Raw genomic sequence first — 23,491 nt, 5'->3', positions numbered from 1 at the left:
TAAAGACGTACGCATAAAGTTAAATAAAACACGTTACAAGTTAGCCAAATTAACTGTTTCCTTTATTACCGAAAAGCCATCGTCCCCAGTTCTCAGAGAATCCAGTTTAAGAGAACATAATACCAAGCAAACCGCCACACTGTCGAGTAAATAAAGTTCTCCTTGTACAGATCAACACCTCGAATTCATTTTGCAAACTCGCATACTCGAAACATCCGATACATTTTACGTTCAACGTTTCGCATCTGTTAGTGCACAGCACTAATGTCTTTATGACACGGACGTGCCTAGCCGGCTATTTTTTGAGCTTAGGTTTTTGGGACTTCGCTTCTCTCGGCCTCGATGGCCGGGACGAGTCATAAAGAAGGAAAAGTTCCGAAGGGTCAGCCTGACATTGTATTATGACGGTGATGCCTGGAGGAACTTTCCTGCCTTTGCCGGGGCGATGCGGACGTGTACTTTGGAACGGACTCGCTGAATGACTATTGCCACAAAAAAATCGGGCAGGGCCAATCGACGAATATTGGAGGTGCGTTGGAGGGATGGCAGTCTTTATTTTATACCGTCCACATATATAGCGTCATAATTCGTCGCTATTACTGACGACGCTGTGACGCCCCAACACAGCATCGATAACGGTTATTTCAAACGAATGTAGAGAATTATGAACTTGACACAAGGAACATAAGGCCGATAAAAGAAATTGCGTAACCATTGATTATGAAAGTGGTACAATTCCAATTTCCATAGACAGGTGGCGGGTTAGTGGCCACCGGTGGCTTCACAATTGTTACTATTTTAGGTTACTTATTTTATTTTCCTCCAACAATGGATAATTTCATATTCACATCGGATCGTGATATAGGTAAGAAGAAATAGTAAATCAATGTTATGACAATTGAGAATATTTATTTTATTTTCAATAAATTTACATAGAAATAAGACCCATGAATATAAACAAAAGAATAACGAACTGTGATATAGAAGAATCAAGGAGTGCATTTTGCGCGCGTTTCTCCCCACCCCACGACCCTCGCGCGTTTCTCTTCACCCCACGAGCCTCGCGCGGCGCGCCCCCCCTCCGCCCTCGCCATTTCGCGCGGCGCGCCCCCCATTCCCCTTGCCTTTCGCGCGGCGCGCCCCCCATTCCCCTCGCCTTTGCGCGGCGCGCCCCCCCATGCCCCTTGCGGCGCCCCCCCAGCGCGCGTTTTTCGCGTGAAACCCCCCCCACAACGCCGCATGCGCGGCGACCCCCCCCCCCTCCCCCCTCGCTCGGCGACCCCCCCCCCCTCCCCGCGCCTTGTGACACCCCCCCCCCCCCTTAAATCTTGTCATTGCGCGGCTTGAGATGACGTTTGGGAGGAGGTATTAATGATAATACTAATTAGCTATTAAACTATATAATAATCAAATGTGTGTGCATCATATCAAATACATCAATTATATCCTCTTACAATTTATACAAACACGTATCTAGAATCGGAGATGTAATCAAACTAGGAATTTTCAATTCAAAGTAACCCATTATAACCTAGCAATACAAATTTATTAAGTCAACCGAAAAGTAATCAAAATCTTTCCTTGTCTTTCTTCCAAAAAAAATACATTTATTTATTAAACAAATCATACATTTTAATCAACTAAATAATTTACACCATTTTTCAAACACCTTTTACCACCATAGAAGCAGTTCTTGGATTCTTGGACATATCATATGTCCGGCTATTGGAAACGACGTCCAGACAATCTGGACGCCAACCCTGGTCACGTCCGTGTCATAACTGCTCGCAAAAACTCCTCGTGTTTGTTCCTTCACGATGGAACAACATCTGCCAACATTCAATTTTATCCAAACCAAACAAACTGGACTTGCACCGCTTTCAAAACAAACGCTCCATATTTATTCTTACAGAAACTAGCTCCAGTGTCTTCTTCCCTACAAGTCTCCCCGATACATCTTTTTCTTTTTCTTATTTATGCAAAGTCTACCCTACTTTCTTCCCATCTTTCAACTTTCAACCATAAATCTTCCTTCGCATCATTCGCTTCGCATCATCCACTTCACACCGTCCAATTGTCGTGCGTCCACTGCGGAATTCAGAAAACTATAATCATACCATACCTTTCAAATCACATTTATATTCACAAACATTTATCATACGCATACTTATTCTTCTTTAGAAATAGTTCATCAAAACTATCTTCATTTTCACTTCATTCAGCCAGTTTTAACCAGTTAATTCTCACCAGTTCAAAAAAAAACATCTCACATTCTGATCGCAATTTCACCAATCTGTAATACAAAACAACCTTCACCATTCATCTATTCGATTAAACTCATCTTAATATTAATCATTGCAACATACCTGGCTAATGCATTTCCTAAACTGTCAGCATTTTTATTCATCTAAACTTCTTCTTGGTTCGTCCAACGCGAAAATTCCGTAATCTTTACAAAAAAAATCTCCGCTATGGCAAGTCTTGTAATTATAGAGGCTGGAACCTGAAATTAGCATTCTAGAAATCAACCAATTTACTGTTTTCTGCTTGACGATACTTTACTCACCGTCCAGCACTCCAGCGACCCCTCTTAATAAATTTATATTCTTATATCTTAATGGTTTATACTTTAAATTCATAGTTTTATTACGTCTCTCATCATAGATTACGGTACAAAAATTAAACAATAATATTTATGTATCGATAGTCAGAAGTCCTTCTGTACTGTCTGTTCGACCTAATATAACAAGTATACCTGTAAATAGGATAACTCTTTAGAATTACGTCCTCTTTACCTGCTTTTTTTAACGTCTTTGCTATATTATATCGTTATTATTAATGAATCGCCATAATTATTGTTTTTTGGTTATCCTGCAGTACACGCTGCATGTGGCGCCTCTGTCGAAGAAAAGATGAAGCTCCGTTCCGATACCCGTACAGCGCCAATCGATGCAGTGACAAAAGGCTCAAACTGTCAGCCAAATTATCGGCGATAAATTTTGGCTACCGGTTTCAGCGTTTTCCCGCTAGATGGGGCAAACACCGTCTGTCGAGTAAATATAGTTCTCCTGTACAGATCGACACCTCGAATTCATTTTGCAAACTCGCATACTCGAATCCCCCGATACGTTTAACGTTCAACGTTTCGCATCGATAACGGTTATTTCAAACGAATGTAGAGAATTATGAACTTGACACAAGAAACATGAGGCCGGTAAAAGAAATTGCGTAACCATTGATTATGAAAGTGGTACAAGTCCAATTTCCAATATACAGGTGGCGGGTTAGTGGCCACCGGTGGCTTCACAATTGTTACTATTTTAGGTTACTTATTTTATTTTCCTCCAACAATGGATAATTTCATATTCACATCGGATAGTGATATAGGTAAGAAGAAATAGTAGATCAATATTATTTTATGACAATTGAGAATATTTATTTTATTTTATTTTAAATAAATTTACACAGAAATAAGACCCATGAATATAAACAAAAGAATAATCTTAGAATCGGAGGATGAAGATAATTCCACTATGAAAAACAAACTAATGTATTAGAGATACAAATTTTTAATTCCTTAATATGTCTTTTCAAACTAAATTTTTGCACTAGATATTCTTCTTCCAACCTATCTTTATTACATTATCTTATCTTATCTTGCAAACAAACCTTCCTTTTTTTTTTTAATGAAAATTTGCACTGTAATATAAAATTGAAAAGTTATACTAACATTCGTTCCTCTATAATTATCGTTATTTTTGTTTTCAAAAATCCACAAACAAATCGAAATGGTCTTGCTTAACAAACGCAAAAAAAAAAAAAAATTGAGTTTCTTTTTCATCCCGAATAGTCTTGCCTAAAATCATGTGTTAGGCCCCTTAAAAAGTATGCACTTAGAAAAATGAGTGGAGTAAAACATCAGCCAATCCGTATCTAGTAGAATGTGACAGGTCGACCAGAATTCGAGTCTCTCTCTTCCACTCTCTCTCTCTCTCTCTCTCTCTCTCTCTCTCTCTCTCTCTCTCTCTCTCTCTCTCTCTCTCTCTCTCTCTCTCTCTCTCTCTCTCTCTCTCTCTCTCTCTCTCTCTCTCTCTCTCTCTCTCTCTCTAGATGTTCGGCAGTCTTTTATGAAAATCTAGTCGTCCGAAAAAAGATTTTTGGAAATTTTTGGAAGACTACAAAGAGGAACAATTAAGAGCAATTATAGATCAATAATGGACAATTAAAGAAAAATTGTAAATGATGTTTTGTGTCGCGTAATTATAGTTGAATACACGTTTCGTAAGAAAAAGAAAAACCTCAATTACCGCGGACTTCAGTGTTGTTTGAACTATATGCGTATCATCTGCGTTGCATCACATGTTTACATATAATTGTGATTAACAATATTTACAACGCAAGTTATGTCGACGAAATGCGATTACTTTTTCATCTATAGAAAGTTTTGCAATAATTGATGAACGTCACATCAAATATGTGAATACTCGATATGTATTCATGATATCAAGAATTTACTTTTCTTGTATGTTTTCAATTTGTTTTGTAAAATATACTCTTTTCTCTACTTAATTCAAATAAGAAAACAACTTTTCAGTTTATTAGCAATTCGCGACATACAATAACGAATCGTTGCGAATTATTTTGGTGTCCATTTAATTTATATGTGTTTTTGTATTGAGACTCTTCGAGGAGAACAAATGTCTGAGAACAATGAGTGATTTAAATGATTCGGTAATAATTTGTGAGACCCTATCTGATTCAAATAAACAAAAACAAAACCTCCGGTTAAACCAGGAGAAAGCTAAAAAGATTAAAAGGAAAACATTTTACGAGAGTCCTCTAAGACATATTCAGTTAAGGTATTCGATAATTTTAGCAATATATAATGATATGTAGATGTTTTAGGTTCAAAATGTTTTCAAAGTTAAGTATTGGCCTTGGATTATGATATTAATGTGTATCACAAATGATTTTTTATAATTCTAGTGGCAAACGATGGGAAGAACGAATAAAAATGCAAGAAAAGTTAAATTCTACCGTAGCCAATCAACAAATTAACAAAAGTAAAAACAGGCTTTTCTCCAACAATGAACTTAATAGTTTGTGCCAAGACAGTATAATTGTATTAAGCGATAACGAATGTGAAAGTATCGATGCAACGGACAAACATGTTTGCAAAGACAAGGGACAGACTGAAAAGAGATTTTTGAAAAAGTTAGACAACAACAATACAAATCGACCTTTAAAACGCAAAAAGTCCCATGTTCTTGTATGCTCGAAAAAAAGAAAATCTATTTTTCTATCGGATAACGAAGATTCTGATATAGCAGCGGTCGAGGTAGATGATGAAAACAGAGGTAAAAGAAGTACAATGTACATTATGTGTATATAACTACTAACTGGGGTTTGCATTTTTATCTGAATTTTTGTTTCTTCAGTGCCATTGGATTCTGTAAATCAGAGTACAGACGATGTTGTTGTAGTGTGGTCGTCTAAAAATGTAGCTTTGTCAGGTATTCCAACCAAAGATGGTACCATCGTCGACGAAGGAACGATGGAAGAAGGACTGGTAAATTTTGGAAAAGATAGGGAAGATAGTTTGGAGAGAGAAGAGAAACATGAAGAAACTGGTAACCAGAAAAGAAAGGAAGGTGAAGCAGCAATGGTAAACGAGGAAGAAGAAAGCAATGAATTAGTTGTAAAAGAAATTACAGATGAGGAAAACGAAGCTGAGAAAACTATAAATCTAGACGAAGATAATAGACTTTTTATGATAGACTTCAATCCAGATCCAAAAAATCTTCACTGTTTGATAACCAAAAAGAAAAAGAAAAAGACGATAAAAAATAATAATGAAAGAGAAGCGCATATACACGATAATGATTTACTTTTCAACAAGAAAGGTCTGAAACTGCCACACTGTGCAAAAAATATAGAAGTTATAGTGACGACGGAAAGACGGAAATCGTTTTCTACGATATTGTCAAAATTAGAACAAAAGTCATCCGAGTTATATTCGGAAGATACGCAACCCGGTACATCGAGTACGCAAACTGTGGCTACGAACGATGTGTCATTAAATACTGTACTACGAGGACGTATAACATTTCCATTGACTGGTTTGAGAGAGATTGTTATCGATGGGAATAATGTAGCTATGGCGTAAGGCAATTTGTTTTCCAGTTCTTTTGAATACCGATGGATATATTCGTATTAATGAATAATATTGCTCTTTCGTCACTTTTCAGACATACAAATGGCAAAACATTTTCAGAAATTGGGTTAATGATAGTTATTAATTACTTCAGAGGTAGAGGACACCTGGTAAAAGTGTTTGTACCTCAATATAGAAGGTCGATAAATTGTCCACTGCTCGAAGAATGGTATACAGAAGGTATAGTAGTTTTTACACCCAGTAGATATATAGCTGGAAAATGGATAACTCCTTACGATGATCGGTAGGTTGCACGTATCTTACAATCTGTGCTCGCGTACATTTAACTTTTTTACGTATCTAATGTGTTGTTATTCATTTTCTTTAAGATACATAATACAGTATGCAACAATATGCAAAGGTATCGTAATTTCCTCGGATCAGTTCAGAGATCTGTACAAAGAAAAGCCAGAATGGCGCGATACGATTATAAATCGATTAATGGCTCCAACTTTTGTTGGTGACATAGTCATGTTTCCGGAAGATCCTTTAGGCAGAACAGGGCCCACGCTTGAACAATTTTTAAGGCACTAGATATGGGAAATTCAATTTATAGTAAGCAACAGATGAAAATAGAATGTAATGGTACACCGGTGGAAATTTTGTACAGTTAAGTTCTATAAACTTCTCTTGTGAAAACAGTTCATTATTAGAAAAAAGTACTTTTTTCTTGTATATTGTACAAACATACACATTTACGTATTATATGCTTATTCTTTACACGAGCGCGCCAAACATTCTCATGAAAGATGTTTTGACAAAATTTTCTACGACATTTATTTCCATAATTATTACTTTGTTGAACAAAATACGTAACGACGGAATATAATTTTGTATATTTAAAAAAAAAAAAAAAAAAAAAAAAAAAAGAAAAATACAAAACGTAATTTAAATTATTACATTACATGTACATTAAGTAATTTAAACAATCGAACAAGGATTTATTTTCATTATCAATTTATTTATATATTACTACTTTTTCATTGTATTCTTATTTATTGTTCAAGCTAACTGTATCCGAGATATTTACGCTATCTCGCCTAAAGAAAACTATTTTAAATAAAATACCATTACTGAAAGTTACCTCTACTGAATCATTGAAGTGACTGGTAAGTATCAAACGTAGAAAAATAGTTCTGTGCTTAAATAATTACTTTCCATGTAGTTATATTGTTTTTCGAATTACAAAAAAAAAGGAAAAATATACATATATCATAAAATCTAAATACCTTGTATTAATTTTGATTATAATCATACATGGAATACTTATAAAACAAAATGTTTTCTTATTTAGTTACTTGTACTGATCGGTAAATTGAAGATTATAAAATAAGTAAAAAAAATAAAAAAAAAGAGACTCGACCTTTGACGAAAAATTTCATTAGAATTGAAATGCTAACTATACTACATATGACTTATATGCGGTAACAAATAATCAGTCATCGATTGAGAGTGAAGAATCCCACGTGGGTCTCGAACACCATTTCCGAGATTTGCGTATATTATCCATACTCTCTTGAGCAGTTTCTCGAGCTAAACGTTGAATTGGATTGTTACTCGTATTGTACACTGAATTCGACAGAACTGATTCATGTTGAAAAGCAGATGTAACATCTAAAAAATATTCCATGCAATTTATTATTGCTTAAAATATTATTATTATTTAATATTCAAAGTACCATAAAAAATCTAATTACTTGCTTTAGCGAACAATTTTTCCAGCACATACTGGTCATCTTGGGACGATTTAATTTTATTGTCATCGGACCGTCCAAGGCGACGGCCGATCAAGTGTGAGACACGTTCTCCTTCAAACATGGCAGATACCTCACTGTCTTTTGTTGAAAAACTTTTATTCTTGCGATTGTGTTTACGATGAGATCTACTTGTTTTTAATTTCGCATCTCCGCTATTTTTCAAAGAAATCGTCTTGTTTTGTTTATCGGATGTTACCGAAGCTTTAACTGTATTGCTATCATTGGCTGAAGAACTTGGCACAGTTGTTTCACTTTCTACCAAGACTGATCGAGTATCAGGATCTATACGGTTTATTTGATTTCGTTTGTTGGCATTACAATCTGTTGTATCGTTCGTTGTCGATACAGTGTCTTCGTTAATACCTATAGTATTAATTTCATCTTTTTGTTCATGAAATTGACTTCCAGTTACAATATTCTTTACTATTGCACTATCATTAAGTAAGCGATTATCATTTGTCAAATCAACTTGGTCATTGTCATTATTATTATTATTTTGAACACAATTGTTCTCTGATGCAGCGATGCTACGCGTTATAGATACAGAATTAATGGTTTTTTGTGTTATACTTTTACTAAGGGTAGCTGCCAATTTTCGCATTTTTTCAATCTTACTTGTTGAAAATTTAGCGATTGTTGGTGTTAATTTCGATTCTCGAAACAACTGATCGGATTCGCTCGAATGTCCGTCAATGGACTCGTTCAAATTAAAGAGCTCGACCAAGTCGGAAGTTTTAAATAGTCTTCGTTGACGAGGGTCTTCCAAAACTTTATTGGAAAGAAGTAGCTTGTATATTTGTCGGTGGTATATCTAAACACACGAAGACGAGAATAGAATCACTTTAAAGAAGCCAACAACTCCAAAAGTGGTCGGACAACACTTTCAAACTTCCATTACCTTACCTTTTCCTCTATAGTACCGGCTGTAATAAGTCTGTAGATAGTGACTCTTTTATTTTGTCCTATTCTCCAAGCGCGTTCTCTTGCTTGAGCATCTGTTGCTGGATTCCAGTCAGGATCGTAAATAATAACTCGATCCGCACCAGTTAAATTCACGCCTAATCCTCCAACACGAGTAGTCAATAAAAATATAAAGTACGATGAATCCTAAAATCGAGTAAAAGAAACGGAAAGGAAGGGTAAAAATATTACACGCGCGTTTCATTAACGTACGTACGTACATACATTGTTAAATAAACTGATTGTTTCTTGCCGCTGCGACATGGGAGTAGTTCCATCCATTCTCAAATATTTATATTCGTCGTTTTGTACCAAAGACTCTAATACGTGCATCATCTATAAATAAAATGAATAAGACAACAGTTTCGATATACCAGTCTTTTGTCGAATAAAATTTTGCAATACTTGTCTTCCTTGGGTGAACAGTAGTACTCTGTGATTCTGTTTTTTCCAAATTTTAAGAAGCGATCGAACCACAGTCATTTTTCCAGAACGTCTCCAACAGCCGAATTTCCTCAACGATTCCTCCGATGAGTCAACCTCTTCATCGGATTCCTATAAATATGTGTTTCATTTTATACAGCGTTCGTTAAGAGATTTCAATAGTATAACATTAAGGTCTTACGATCGGGCTCGAAAATAAGAACAGATCAGGGTGATTACATATTTTTCTGAGCGCTGACAACGCTATTAGTAATCGAGCTTTGTATCTACCGCCCTCCGCGTGATTTTTTTCATGTAAAATAAAGGAGACATCCTCGGAGCTTAAGTAGCTTTTGTACAATTTCTTCTGTTCCTCCGTTAGACTGCAGAATAATACCTTGAGTATATAATATTGTATTCTTAATATCTCTGAATAGAATCACGATAGTATTATTTATTTGCGTTCATCCGATGCAGCAGATACCTGCTCATTTTTTTCTGGTAATGTCACATGATGTTGAACATCGTTTTTTGTTCTTCTAAGCACATACGGTGTAATTGCATCTTTGAGCATCGTAGCAATTTGAAGCGCGGTAGCCTCTTGAAGAGGACTAGCGTTTACGTATCCTCCTCGTGTTATCGGGCTGACGCAGTGTTCTACAAATGCGGGTAAAGTACCTAACTTGCCTGGTAAAATGAAGTCAAAAAGGGACCACAATTCTTTCAGAGAGTTCTGCATTGGACTGCCAGTTAGTAACAGACGATGCGGAGTAGAGAATTCTTTTACCGCTTTACTGACCTGAAAATCATCATAGATCATAATTCGGACGTTTCCTTTTGAAATTAGAATGTTCATTAGAATTGTGGAAATTCGATCTAGCTACGAATTCGGTCTAAAGTACTTTTGCCTGTGGATTTCTTATTTTGTGCCCTTCGTCGAGAATCAAATAGTGCCATTGATTAGCTGCAAGTAAATCTTTATGGTTGAGTATTCCGGAATAAGAGGTAATCAAAATGCCACCGGATTTCAAGGAATGTATTAGATATCCCAAGTCACCTATAATAAGGGTACTCATTATGTATTAGATTGGGGGGACGGTGTTTCCACTGGCTCTGTTACAAAGCAATATCTCTGTCAATGATACTCTCGCGTGAACACTCAAGATCGCCTAAAGGTGATCGTATTACAAGTGATTTGATTCGTCTTGATCTTATCGTTAACGTTAACGAAGATGTTGCTTTGAAACAGGGTTAGTGAAACAACCGTATACAAATTAGAGTACTAAGATCACGTTTGATTTTGTTTGTAATTTCAACAGACCGTTGTACGTTCCAGATTGGTGTAAAACAACTACCCTCAAAATAGGCCACCATTCATGAAAATGCTTTACCCATTGTTCCATCAATGTAGCTGGGCAGACAATTATGCTGGGTCCTAATCCTCGAAATCTATTAAGAAGGGCGCATTGCACGTTACTAATATTGTAAACGATAAAGTGTGACAGTGATAGCTTGTGTAATGCTTATTTATGTTTACCTTCCACCATCGGAAAGTAATTCGCTACAATCCAAGCCTGCAAGAAATGCAATAATTTGTACAGTTTTTCCCAGTCCCATTTCGTCTCCTAATAAACCTCCTAGATCACGACAATGAAGTTCCCATAACCATTGTACAGATACTCTTTGATATCTGAAAATAATTGGAAGAATTCAAGTAAGAGCTTTAACATTTGACAGGTATTTTACTTGAAGGTTGGTTTCGCGCAATACTTGTATAATCTTTTCCATATAGATTGTGGAACTTTAAATAAATTATCTATCTCGTGCAACGGTTCCGATCTTGCATGTCCATTTTCTTCAACCCTTTGCCTGTATATTTGTTCGTCTCCGTCGTCCAAAACTAAAATATAATATTCGCGTCAATAGATACACTTATTACATTTTATAATACAAAAATAATATACATTTTATAATACAAAATACGAACCCTTGTTTCTTTGGGTAGACTTTGCGGCTGTTTTCTTCTTCTTTCGAGATGGTCCCGATTCGTCTTCTGGAAATGAAATCTCAAATATTAAGAATTTCAACATGTACAGGTCTTTTCCTTGATTTCATATTTACCCGATTCGATCTGTTCATCACTCGGAACATACTCGCTATCGGAGTCACATTTTATATCCGCAGGGTCAGCATTATCTATATTTGCAACAAATTCATCTGTACAATTCTTTTCCTTTACATCGTTCGTTCTATCTGCGCAATTATAACTTTGATTGAAATCTTTGGCTTTTGTAGCTTTCAAGTCTAATTTTCTCTTAACAGTTTTGGATTTGAGCTGCTCCCCAAATTTGCATTCCTTGGAGTTAACATTGGATAGCTTTAAGTTTTTTAAGGGAACCGTTCGATCGACGTTATTAGATGTTTTTGTCTTTCCTTTTAATTCTTTTCTCTGTTTGGCAAGCTCGGCTTGTTGCCGCAAGTACTTGTCAAGATCGAGCATTACATCGAATTACATTACTTTAAACCTCTCTACGTACTCTTTAGTTTTCAAAGAGTCAGATCGGTTCGAGATTGCTTGAAACGGAGTTATGTCTCCAGACAAAACTTGTTTCTGCAGTTCCGCTTGTCACAAATTATCTACATTGGTCTCATTGTTTTTGTTTACATTTAATTTCTCCGATTCTCCCAAACGTGGTACATTAGTATCGCATCTTTGCAAATTTGCTTTCACGATACTTTCAATTTCTTTTGTTGCTTTAAAAATAATACTTTGTTCAGTTCTGATGGACAAAACCTAAAATCATTCGGCAATAGTGAAATATAGAACGAGAGCGTGGCGGCTCTGACAGTGATAAGAAAATTGAAAGAAAAGTATGCACTGGTAACATAAACACAGAGATGTTGGTGTACAACTCCTAACCTTCGAGACATTTTGAATTTCATTGTCATTTGTGTCGTTAGCTTTTTCAAAATCTTGATCATCGTTCTCCATGATTGTGTGTACGCATATATGGGTCCCGTTAAAAGGATTAACGAACACTAAGCAATGCGTTCCGACATATGCATTCTTATTCGAAAATATTCGTTTCACCGACGGCGTGACAACGTATTCAATGGTGCAAAAGTTATTATGTATTATGTACAACAACGTTGTACACACTTACCATGCAACATCTTCCTTCAAATTACAAATTGAATCCAGTTTCGTTGTCGCAACGCGACTTTGAAAAAGAATATGTACATACAATCATAATGTTCCAATTGCTGAGTTAAAAGCGACGTTGGCACTTCTCTCTTTTTATTTACAAATATATTATACATATTATGTACTACAGTTTTTATATTGCAAGATTATCAGGATCAGATCCCACTCCTGCACACTCGAGCTTGATTCGTTAGCGAGGGTCCACATAGAAATTTTGTTGTTCCGATTGGCTGACAATTCACTGCTGAAACAGGATCCATTGTGAATTGGATGTGCAGTAAAGTGGTGGGAATGTGTACGCCAGCTTAGGGAATAAGAAAATCGTACATGAGTAGGTCCTATTACTGTATTTACAAGAGGAGGTATGCAGGGGTTACATGCTAGAGTGCACAAACGCTCAAACTATACGCGCTACGCGAAGATTTGTTGGCACGATAGAAGAATTAGAAAACGCTGCATTTTCAGCTTTTTTATCCGAGTCCATGACGAAAATTTAAAAAGTACGCTGTTGTAGATCTTATAACTACTATGATAACTTATATGCATGCTGAGAGAATTTCTCATCGAAATTGGTAAGCGCGGAGTCGAGTTACAAGCGTTGAAAGATTTTAAAACCTGCAGATTTCTATCAGTCATTGGTCGAAAGTGTAGATAAATCGGGAGAAAACCATGATTTTTGAGATGTTTAATTGTTTATAGCCGATTTCGATGGAATTTTCAGCACGCGTGGAAGCTACTAGCTCTCCCCTCGGTAAATGTAACGGGTAATTGAATTATATGTATGTATGTATGTATGTATGTACACCTGTAGACATATCTGTTCTTAGTATGCATGTCTAACGATAAATATATTACGGGAATGAAAGGAAATAGTTCGAGACAATCGTACACATATGTATATGATTTTTCTTTTATTTCATGAAATGTCACCAAGGGTGGCTAACATAAGAGCCAGCTTATCTTATATAAAAATATGTATATAACGAATATGTATGTACAAACGTAATTGTTTGAAATTTCATTCGAAGGAAATTGTGATTCACCGCAGGAAGTGGACAGAATGTAATCTTTACGCGTTAAAATGTTGTAATATTTCCAGAAAAGATTGCTTTCGAAACGATGGGGAATGTAGAACTAAACGACAAGAATATTTAGACCCATACCCATCTGTGAGTGACGCTTTCGAAAGCGAAACAATCCGGGTGTCCCATGTGTGAAATATTAGGAAACTTTTCCGACCATTTGAAAGGTGGTCTCGATCGTTGCGTCGTTGGTCCTGCAATTGTTTCGAAAGCTTCATGACCGTCGCTGTCGACGGTTAAAATTTTGCTATCTACGATACCGTATGGTACCGGCTCAATTTCCAAATCGCCGCGGTACACTAATTCCTGCAGTGGATCGAGTTTGGAATTTTGTGTCTCGGTAGCGCAATCATCCTGGCTGCATCCACGCATCGTGTTACGAAATTGCTCGTACGAGCTGATGTTCTTTTGTAAACGCGCGAAATGATCGTTCCAGTCGTCGTTTATATCCTTTCCGACGGGTCGTACGATGTCGTTGACATCCGGGAAATTCGATATACCGGTGTAAGATAGGTAACCGGCTACCTTGAACTCCTCGGTATAATTCATAGCGACGGTCAAGCTCGGTAGCTGCTCCACCAACAGCATGACCGAAGAACTCGGTTCATAGATGACCCACTGGAACGCGGAAGCTCCCCCGTTTTGATGAGATATACATTCGAACCACGATTGCCCGCTCGTTGCTAAACGATGCGCCGCCATTAATCTCGCCGATAGCATCACCTGAAACACATTATCATCGCTCGATCATCATCGATCGTCGTACAATTCGGAAGAATCGTCGAGTAGTAAGATAATAATTCGACTGCAGATCTTTACGTGGATTCGTTCTTTCTATCTCAAACAGTTTCGAACTCTTTGAATTTGTCTACATTTGTCTACGTTCGAAACATACATACATAGATACGTGTACCGTCGTATCGATATAGCAGCTACGTATGGAGCAGCTAGTGTATAAACGTGATCGTAAACGGTCCATGATAAAATCCGCAGTCTGGTAATTATTAGTCATACATGATCCGCTGGGTACAAGAAGCTCCATTTGCCGTAGTTTGTCGCCAAAAGAGATGTCCCGGTCACAACAAATTTACGGTCTTGGCCATGCATCGAATAAAACTCGTCGCCGGACGACAAAGCTCCAGGATAAGATGACATTACGATCGATCGCGAAGGTGTTGGTGCGGCAGTTTTCGTGGCAGGCAACATGTGATATCCGAACGTGTATTTCTTCAACAGTTTCAACATTTTGGCGTAGCTGCGGGTAAAACAGATTGAACAGCGATTAAATGAAATAGCTAAGAAGATCGTACGGTCGAAGGAGACGAAACGTTCTTCGTATAGTATACGTATACGTATGTATCGTGTATCACACAGTTGTTCCCACGATGTTCGACGTTGTCCTTGCCGCATGAACATAGAGAAGATTTATCGTTTCGATCGGGAAACAAAGAGACGCGTATTTGCGAGTCGAATCATTTATTACTTACGAGGTAGCAGTGTTGTGACCGATCGCGATCAACGGTTCCGACTTGTCCCGCGGTAATGATTTCAAGTAGATCATAGAGCTCAGGGGTAGGTTCGATATGTTGTACAGCCGCTGGAAACCGGGCATGTCGGAAGCCAGGGCGAGCCAAAGAAAATCGTCGGAATCCAACGATACGGACACGCGGCTTCTGCGTACGGCGAACTTCCAGCCAGCTTCCAAACCGTCCAATTGCATGTAAAATAATCGTATCTGTAGGAATAACAGCAGCGTTAACTTTAACACGTATACCGAATCGTGGTGTACGGTTGAAAATCTACGCGTACCATATGCCAAAAAGGATCCGTGGAGCTCAACAGTTCGACGCGTTGGCGAATCATGATGGTATTTTCCCGAAGGTATTGCGACAACTTTCGGCACTCGGCAAATTTTTCCTCGCATGCCGCCCTGACGGTGTTGTACCAATGATGATGGATCAATTGCCAAGTCAGGCTGCCTTCCAATAGACCGGCGGCGTAGGCCTGTACGGTATCCGGGTACTTCGAAGACGTTTCAATTTCGATGTAGGACCACCTAAAACATTATCGTCGCCGTTTATTTATTTATTTATTTATTTATTGCTATTCGTTGCAACGGTCGAGCCGTTAGGACGGACAATATTTCGTCGTTGTCGCGATTTAGACTCACCCGTGTTCGAAAATTCCAGTTTTATAATAAGCACGGGCAGCGTGCAACGGCACTGCGGTTAAATCGTTGCCTTGGCCCCAGAAGTCGATGCGGTAGCCACCTTTTCGATTCCACGACACGGTAGCCGAATAAGTGCCATCTTGTTCAACGCTATCGAAGGGGAGTAAGATACAGAAACATCGTTATCGTATTTCGTTGGTCTTTTGTTTCGGTAACGAAGCGGAGGGTAATAAAGCGTCGCGTTATTGGTTCGGGAAAATCGTTCGAGGCAAGGTATAGGTGCCACTTTGTGAATAAACTCTTGAATTGACCCGAGAGCAGGAATACAAGAAGATACTACCGAACGGGTTATTGTGTACCCGGCTACCCGGTCGCGGCTCGCGATCAGCGACACGATCGCTACCGATTCGGGCAATTACGAAGCAATGCTTACTGTCCAAACTCGCCGAGTATTATCGCTCCAATTCCCAGGAGAGCAACGGCGACGAGGATGTAGGTGGAGATACGTGTCTGCAGCCAGGAGGCTCCTACTACCTTCAGCATGGCTCATCGGTAAGCTATACACACACCTTGGTTACAACGTGAGAAAGAAAAAGCTAGAAAGCACGAATTTCTCGTTCTCAACCCATCGATTACAGAAGCCTGGTCTTCGACCTCTTCGGGCGCTCGAAAAAACGCCGGTGCGAACTTCTCCCGTGGTCACTGAAACGATCAAACGAACGATAATTAACGAACGGCTGTATATATTTTATACGATTTGTATCGAGATGTTCTCGTTCCAAATCCGTCGCTCGAAGGTTTCGATTCGAGTTGCACTCGACCTCGTCCACTCTGCCGCGGGTCGTTTCGATTCGGCTCGATTCATCTCGTTTCGATTCGAACACAACGACGGTCCAGCGTGCCTTGGATCGTTGAACGAGTCAAGGACGAATCGAGTGCGCGTATCAATGAAAAATCAAGCTCGATCTTGCTCCGATCGGGTTGACACTGCCAACACCTGATTTCCGTACCGGCGCGGCGCTTTCGAACCTATACGTACACGCATATGTAGCAGCCTTAAACCGCTCTCTGCATAGGAACGAGACGGATCGGTGAAATCGTCTATCATCCATCGTCCAACGTTAGTTTATAGGCTATCGTCGACGAACAGCCGACCGGGAACGGAGGCGAAGGCGAAGGTCGGATTCTTGTCAGCGACGATATTTGACAGCCGCGATTACACTCGTATCGCCGAATAATTTATCCGCTATGTCGCTATCGATGCTAAAACAAATTCCTGACTCGAGGAAAATCTCTCTATCGGGAAACTATTCGCTACTATTCGTTACTCGCGCCATCGCCGTCGCCATCACCACCAACGATAGAAAAGTCAAACGATACGCTGACGGACGAACGGGTCACAGCTTTTCCATTGGTGTTTACAATTACATGCGATTAGCTCCTTCAATTATCGTCTATTTACCGATAATAAATTGAGCAATCGTATGCCATTTGTAAAGCGTTAATTGAAAAAATTGTCGTCGAATGCCGTTCAAGACGTGTCGCGCAGACTTAGGCCTGTATGCACCTGAGATTACGAAGTACGTGCTAAAATACAAATTCTCGGACATGCAGTGCCTCGAAGATTCGATTAAAAAAAGGAACGCGTTGTAAAAACGAATGCGATATTTACATAAATATGTATGCCGAATATCGATCGCAGTCAACGACGATGTTCGAAGAGAACATTCGATTTGTAACTCTGTTTAATTTTAGCAGTGCTAAATCATTGACTATTTCAAGGTTGAAAATTTAAAGACGGTTAGCTGTCGAACGAACGACGATTTGGAGCAATTGTTTTTCCGGGTTTCGGTTGTCGAGTATTTCAAGAATTTACTCTGTGTTGCTCTTGTCGAAAGAATGAAAACAAAAGAAAAGAACAGAAAAGAAAGAAAAAAAGGAAAAGGAAAAGAAATTTCAACGTGTTCTCATCTCACGGTGCTATAAGAATAGACTGGGCGTAATGTGTCTGGCGACAACCTAAAAATACCATCCCACAGTTGTGGCTTGTGACATCAAGGGACAACACTTTCCATAGAAATTCGCGGAAGCGCGTTGCACTTTTCGCAACGAGTTTGTTATCGTCGAGGGTTTGTTATACCTGAAGCAAATTATTGCGGAAAAAACGAAAGACTTCGTGGAACGCGCTCGCATCGGAGTATGGAAACGTTGTCGAAAAGATAACGCGTCGTTCGAAATCCGCTTTCTTGAAAAGTGCTTATCGTTGTTATTATCGACGATGAGGTCTATAGAATTCAAAAAATTACATTTAACAAGAACAAAAATACAAATTAAAGTAACGAGAGTCGGTTCGATTTCACGTTTCCGTAAGACCGGAAAGCGATCGTTTTGTTCGGGCGTGATTTTGCAGCGAGGGGAACGATGTCTCGATTAACCTATTCGTATTAGCTTCGTGTTATTACTTTTGTAAACTATTTGTAAATTAAACTATTTGTCGATTAAATCGCGTAGAAATCCAAAGTTATTAAGCCGAAGTACTTGGAAAGTACGATAATACGATATACAATGAACACACACACACAACGAAAATGTCTTGCACGAGAAAAAACTAGAAAATAAATGTACCAATCTTGTTGAAATATCGCGGTACGTATACGTTGAGAAACACGCGACAGCTCTAAATACCTAATTACTTGTATCGGAAGTGCACCACGTGATTTCGCTTGATCCAGCAGACGCAAATGCATCGCGATCTCTCCCGTCTTTTCGCCGCTGATTAAATATTAATATCGCATCGAGTACGAGACGCATAGATTTCCGAGTGAAATTATACATAGAGCAAAGCGTATGGAATTTCGTACTTAAAGGCTCGATGTATTAAAAATGTATTCCCTCGTTGGCTCGACCGATCTTCTATCGAAGCATGTAACGAGAGACCCCGACGATTCGCGATCAATTTGATCGAGCATAAAAATCAAAATGGAAACGACGTTTCGACAAAATGGTGTAGATCGGATTCTGTGGTTTACACGCTTCCGTTCGAAAACGTGTAAATAGAACGACAAAGCATCCAATGAAAAGAATAACCGAGAACGCGGTGATCGCTAGACGCGACTTCGCGCCGTTCCGCATCGGAGTTCGATGGCTCGTTCCTCGTTTCTCGTTTGTCATCGAGAGACGCCACACACAACACACACACACACACACGCGCGCGCGCACGCACACACGCACCGTTACTCACCGTAGCCAAATAGTAGTTGGTATTGGAAAGCGTCGTACACGGGCAGAAGATCGGTCATTCGTATGGAGATTACATTCCTTTGATGTGAGTTTTTGTAGCGTGTTTACCGTGGAGACGTGGCCCAGTTGCTCCTACTGAAATTGAGACGCGGCACTTGGTACAATGCTGTTTCCCGACTGGCACGGGCACGGCACGTTGTACCGAGCCACGCCGAACGGAACGATCTCGCGCGGTCACATCGTTGCACCTTCCCTTTCCATGCTACGTTCTCGCCAACCAGCATCGTTGTCCTTTATCGTGACGTCGACGTCGTCGGCAGTCGCCTGCAGTCGCCAGTAGTCGCCAGTAGTCGCCAGTGACGAATCGCGACTATGCGTACAGGACATTATAAGCGGCTAGGTATACATACATCCTAGGTACAGTCGTGGCAGAGTCTATAAAATCTAGGTACATATATACGTATAGGATCTTATAGAGCCCATAGAATTTGTAACGCGATAGATCGAAGCCCGTGTGCTCCGATACGTTGTCTGTACCAACGATCGTACCCAACCCTTTAGGACACGAATAAAAAACAGGCTTCCCCTGCTTCGCTTATTTTTTATCCAACAATCGTTTGTATATTCCATTGCAGTAGAGTTGTTTACTTTGTATCAGCTACGCGGTTCTACGGGAATACCTAAGACAGTGTTTGGCGCTCCGACTTAATCGGTTCTAATTGGATCTAATTGAAAATTTTAGTCGCTCGGACTTGGCGGCTCGCGAAGCCTGCGCGCATGCTTTCTACTCAACGAAATTACAGAAAAGCAAAATGAAAAGAAAACGACAAGAATTTTCGAGATCGATCTACCAAGTGGAATCGATTAGCATAATGCTCGCGACGATCGTCGTCGATGCATCGTTGATCGGAGAACGAACGTGCGCCCGGACTCTGTGAAACATGTACATACGTATAAGAAATCGCCGATACGATAAGTTGCGTGTTCGCGTGTCACGATCGATTCGTATCGATGACGTAAGACTTCTGTGTCGTATAGCTAGAATTATCGCAAAGCTTTCTTCTCGCACTCGTTCGTATTCTACATACGTATTCGTTGTTGCGCCGATTTTTGTCGTCCGGACCACAGCGGATTCAACGATAAGCCGCAAAAGCTATACGAGCGGTACATTCTACGTACATACAACGGAATGTACATATTTGTCCGACCGTATTGGTAGCTTTCCACGAGAGCGAACGAATCGGATGACACGCGTGCTCGTATCTAGAAAACTATCTCACCGAGAAAGACGCGATTTTCATGGTGCTTCGAAATACTGATTCGAAACGTCGAGACGCTTCGGAAGAGCGACGCGCTCGCGAGCGCGAGACGAGTGCGCGGCGTGGGGGAGTCGTCAACCTTTTGTCGTACGAAGATCGTACTCGACCTTTGGCTCGCGAAACTCTTATCTTTGTTCGTTCATAGAACGATTATCGCTCCGCTACCGTGAACCGATTCGTTTCGATGCCTTACGATCGAATCGAAACAGACTTGACGCGATCTCGCCGATAATATTAACGTTAAAATCAACATTCTGTAGCGAAGTTGTGATCCGGATCTTTCCGAAATGTTTCGCACGGTGTAACAGCACAACGGTCTAAAGATGTAGAAACGTAAAATTGTAAAAGTATAAAAGCGTAAAAGCGTAAAAGCGTAAAAGCTTAAAAGCGTAACCAACGATCGCGTAAGATACGCTTTTCGATGCATCGAAGTAGACGGATTCGAATTTTGTCGAACTTTTCTATATCCTCGTAGATATACGCGTATACGCGCGTAATTAGATTAGTCGGAAGACGGACGATTTTGCGAATCGCGATGACGAGATAAGATTAGCGGTTGCTCGGTGAGTAATAACGCGGTTCGCGCGATGGCGCTTCCGATCGTGTCTCCTATCGCAGCGAAGCGACTTGCGGATTGCGTAATAGAAGCGCCGAGACGCCTCGGGACAATCGTTTACAGGTCGATTAAAATTTCTAATCGAGTCCGACCCGACTCGGCCGACATCCGACATCCGACATCCGACATCCGACTCCTCGACGCTTCCCTTTTCGCCGCCAGCGAAAATCATCGGCTAATCGACTGGCCGCACCCCGATCGCGAACGTCGAGTTATCTCGCACGCTACCGCGTCAGCAATTTACCGAGAAACCTGTAACGAAATGTTGCAACGAAAATGTTGCTCGATCGCGAAGAACATGAATCCGTTTCATGATTTGCGACCATTCCTTCGCACTTCGCGGCGTTGCGTAACACGCAACGCCCGACCAATGTCGAGCACGCGCTAGAACGTACGGCAAATGCAAATGTATATGCACGCATGTACGTACATGTACGTTTATCTATGTATACATGTGTATAGAATATATGTACATGTATAGGTGTATACGTATACGATGTATACGTATTACATGCGTATATGTATACGTAGATTGTACGTACACAACGTTGTAGATAATGCGCGTACGTACGTGCATGCGCCTTTCGAGCAATTAGAATTTCGCTACCCTCGACGATACGAGGATGTTACGGACATTTTCTCGTCGATTCGTTTCAAGAAGTGTCTCGATAGAAGTTTGCGGAAAAGGAGACACGATTGTTCGAGCCTTGCGGCTCGTTTTTACAGTCGCCGATTAATAATCGTATATATATATATATATATATATATATATATATAGATAATCGTATCTCCCCTTTCCCAAATTGTCCATATTTGTTTAGGAGCTGACGGATGACCGAAATAACGAGACCACCGCTTGCGCTTCGTCCGATCGTCGCTGCTCCGGCATTGCTCTGGAGAATGGCTGGTACACGTATCTGTCGGCACGTTTCTAAACTCGCTGGTCCGTGGGAGCAACGGGCTACTATTCCGTTTCACACGACCAACCCCTAGCTACCAAACCCATTGCCGCATTCGTTGGTTCCGAGGGTCGAAGATTCGCTCGATTCTCTTCTCGTCCTCCGAAAGAGAGGAGACGGGTGAACGATGAATTACCACATTTCTCGCAGGGCTAAACGGTGGAACGTTCGCTTCGAAGAAAACCTGGGCTTGCATAGGGTCCGAAAGACGAGCAATATTATCGAAGATACCCAACCAGAGTCTACAGGTGTACGATTTGACACGCATGCCCATGGTTACCCGTTACGTTAAAATCATCGACAGGTCGTACCGACGTCGTAGACAGAAATGTAACGAAATATTTGGAAGACGCCATTATTTTCAGGACACCGTGAAATTTTGTTGTTCGCTGTTGTAGAAATGGCAGGGTACCGTAGAAATCTACCTTAGATTTTCGCTTTCCACACTAACGTAAGAACAAAAACAATCATCGAGTTTCTATTCGGATTTGCGCAATATTAAAATATTATCTTTAACGGCTTTGGGTACGATGTCGTTGTCTCGAAGATACGTATACGTACATACTTATCGCGGCGCGGCGCCAAACAGTTGTTTAGCTTTTCTTCGATACATCGTTATTCGTGCTTGCCGTATATCCTGTTGGTTGATTTTCTCAAAGATCGAAATTTTCATCGGAAATCGCGCGTTTCCAGTGAATTTATGAGAGAAAACATTTTCGTTGAATTTGTCGACAAGTTCGAAGAAATAATAAAGCGATGCGAGGTAACCTGTAAGGAAAGAAGACGATATCGTCGATCCAATTGATTTTGAAATAGACAGCTCGTGGTTTTCGTGGCACACGTAGTGGCGGGTGGCGATCGTAGCCGTTAAATGGAGCGCGCGTCGGGAAAATTGCGATCGCAATAAGAGCCGTGGAATTTCTTGATTGTGGCTCGGACGGCGAGGCACGTGCCACGAACGGAATGCAATACGCGCCCCCTGGTATTCGATCATCAAGACGATCGCTGAATGCTTCGGCATTTTTCTGTGCTCGTGTTTCGCGCGACCGTCGTTTCGTCGTTGAAATGCTACGAAAAATTCGAATTTTACCGCGTCTCTCTCCCATAAATGAGAACAGTTTGTAAAAATCGAACTCGTTCTGTGACAAAGAAAGACGCGATCGAGATCGGAGAATACGTTGTCCGTTCTACTTTACTCGCTTTCGGAACAGGTTGTACCAGGTTGTACATTTTCCAACGACGGATCAACGATATTTCGATCTATCGAAAACTGACAACTTCGACGTAACAACTTTCGAACGTAATTGCAAAAGAAATCGATTCCTTGAAAACGATTGGACCAGCTACCACCTGTCGCGAACTAAAACCGCAAATCGAAGCGACCTCGATCGTTGTGTGATCTCTCGGTTCGAGTTAGATTACACGTGTTCGGGTAGTATTTAAGTTGGAAAGATTTTGTTGTACCATCGTTCGAGAGTGGACGACGTTCGATAACGGAAGCAATCGTTCGTATTCCTTTCTAAACTGTCGTTTCGATTAGATATAT

At 40.1% G+C, this 23,491-nt stretch overlaps 3 protein-coding genes and 2 long non-coding RNA genes across 17 annotated transcripts; 1 reads left to right on the top strand and 4 right to left on the bottom strand.

The window, feature by feature from the left end:
* Positions 1-1,384: 1,384 nt before the first annotated feature.
* LOC143260578 (uncharacterized) lies at positions 1,385-2,903 on the bottom strand. 3 transcript variants are annotated; one of them, XR_013034868.1, is made up of 5 exons: positions 2,796-2,903; positions 2,567-2,737; positions 2,367-2,503; positions 2,168-2,293; positions 1,385-2,088 (listed from the first exon to the last, which is right to left on the bottom strand). It is a non-coding gene; the product is annotated as an uncharacterized LOC143260578 (long non-coding RNA). The 3 variants fall into 3 exon arrangements; XR_013034856.1 differs by having other exon boundaries at positions 2,367-2,517; positions 2,567-2,880; XR_013034855.1 differs by having other exon boundaries at positions 2,567-2,875.
* LOC117217885 (uncharacterized) lies at positions 2,884-10,864 on the top strand. 10 transcript variants are annotated; one of them, XR_013033470.1, is made up of 8 exons: positions 2,884-3,053; positions 4,680-4,859; positions 4,987-5,357; positions 5,439-6,162; positions 6,249-6,458; positions 6,544-6,823; positions 7,222-7,323; positions 10,691-10,864. XR_013033470.1 is itself a non-coding variant. In XM_076522245.1 (6 exons), the coding sequence occupies exons 1-6, from the start codon at positions 3,031-3,033 to the stop codon at positions 10,732-10,734; spliced, it is 1,488 nt and encodes a 495-aa protein (XP_076378360.1). In that variant the 5' UTR covers positions 2,884-3,030; the 3' UTR covers positions 10,735-10,864. The 10 variants fall into 10 exon arrangements, 7 of the variants coding, with proteins under 7 accessions (XP_076378360.1, XP_076378181.1, XP_076378326.1 ...); XR_013033465.1 differs by having other exon boundaries at positions 6,544-7,323; XR_013033468.1 differs by lacking the exon at positions 10,691-10,864 and having other exon boundaries at positions 7,222-7,440.
* Positions 7,155-11,991, bottom strand: LOC117217886 (DNA excision repair protein ERCC-6). Of its 2 annotated transcripts, none has more exons than XM_033465729.2 (13): positions 11,476-11,991; positions 11,342-11,407; positions 11,125-11,254; positions 10,892-11,044; positions 10,676-10,803; positions 10,257-10,411; positions 9,839-10,153; positions 9,557-9,751; positions 9,337-9,486; positions 9,157-9,267; positions 8,875-9,078; positions 7,912-8,782; positions 7,155-7,828 (listed from the first exon to the last, which is right to left on the bottom strand). In XM_033465729.2, the coding sequence occupies exons 1-13, from the start codon at positions 11,852-11,854 to the stop codon at positions 7,650-7,652; spliced, it is 3,036 nt and encodes a 1,011-aa protein (XP_033321620.2). In that variant the 5' UTR covers positions 11,855-11,991; the 3' UTR covers positions 7,155-7,649. The 2 variants fall into 2 exon arrangements, with proteins under 2 accessions (XP_033321620.2, XP_033321619.2); XM_033465728.2 differs by having other exon boundaries at positions 7,698-7,828; positions 7,916-8,782; positions 11,476-11,877.
* LOC143260562 (uncharacterized) lies at positions 11,981-13,312 on the bottom strand. Its single transcript, XR_013034843.1, has 2 exons — positions 12,275-13,312; positions 11,981-12,148 (listed from the first exon to the last, which is right to left on the bottom strand). It is a non-coding gene; the product is annotated as an uncharacterized LOC143260562 (long non-coding RNA).
* A 143-nt stretch (positions 13,313-13,455) lies between these two features.
* lama (phospholipase B domain containing lamina ancestor) lies at positions 13,456-19,277 on the bottom strand. Its single transcript, XM_033465731.2, has 7 exons — positions 19,053-19,277; positions 16,245-16,513; positions 15,812-15,961; positions 15,451-15,697; positions 15,129-15,376; positions 14,656-14,896; positions 13,456-14,364 (listed from the first exon to the last, which is right to left on the bottom strand). Exons 2-7 carry the CDS (start codon positions 16,352-16,354, stop codon positions 13,711-13,713), a joined length of 1,650 nt encoding a protein of 549 aa, XP_033321622.2. The 5' UTR covers positions 16,355-16,513; positions 19,053-19,277; the 3' UTR covers positions 13,456-13,710.
* Positions 19,278-23,491: the final 4,214 nt, after the last annotated feature.

This window comes from Megalopta genalis, chromosome 1, assembly GCF_051020955.1.
Source record: "Megalopta genalis isolate 19385.01 chromosome 1, iyMegGena1_principal, whole genome shotgun sequence".
NCBI lineage: Eukaryota > Metazoa > Arthropoda > Insecta > Hymenoptera > Halictidae > Megalopta > Megalopta genalis.
This window is presented reverse-complemented; position numbering and strand designations above follow the sequence as displayed.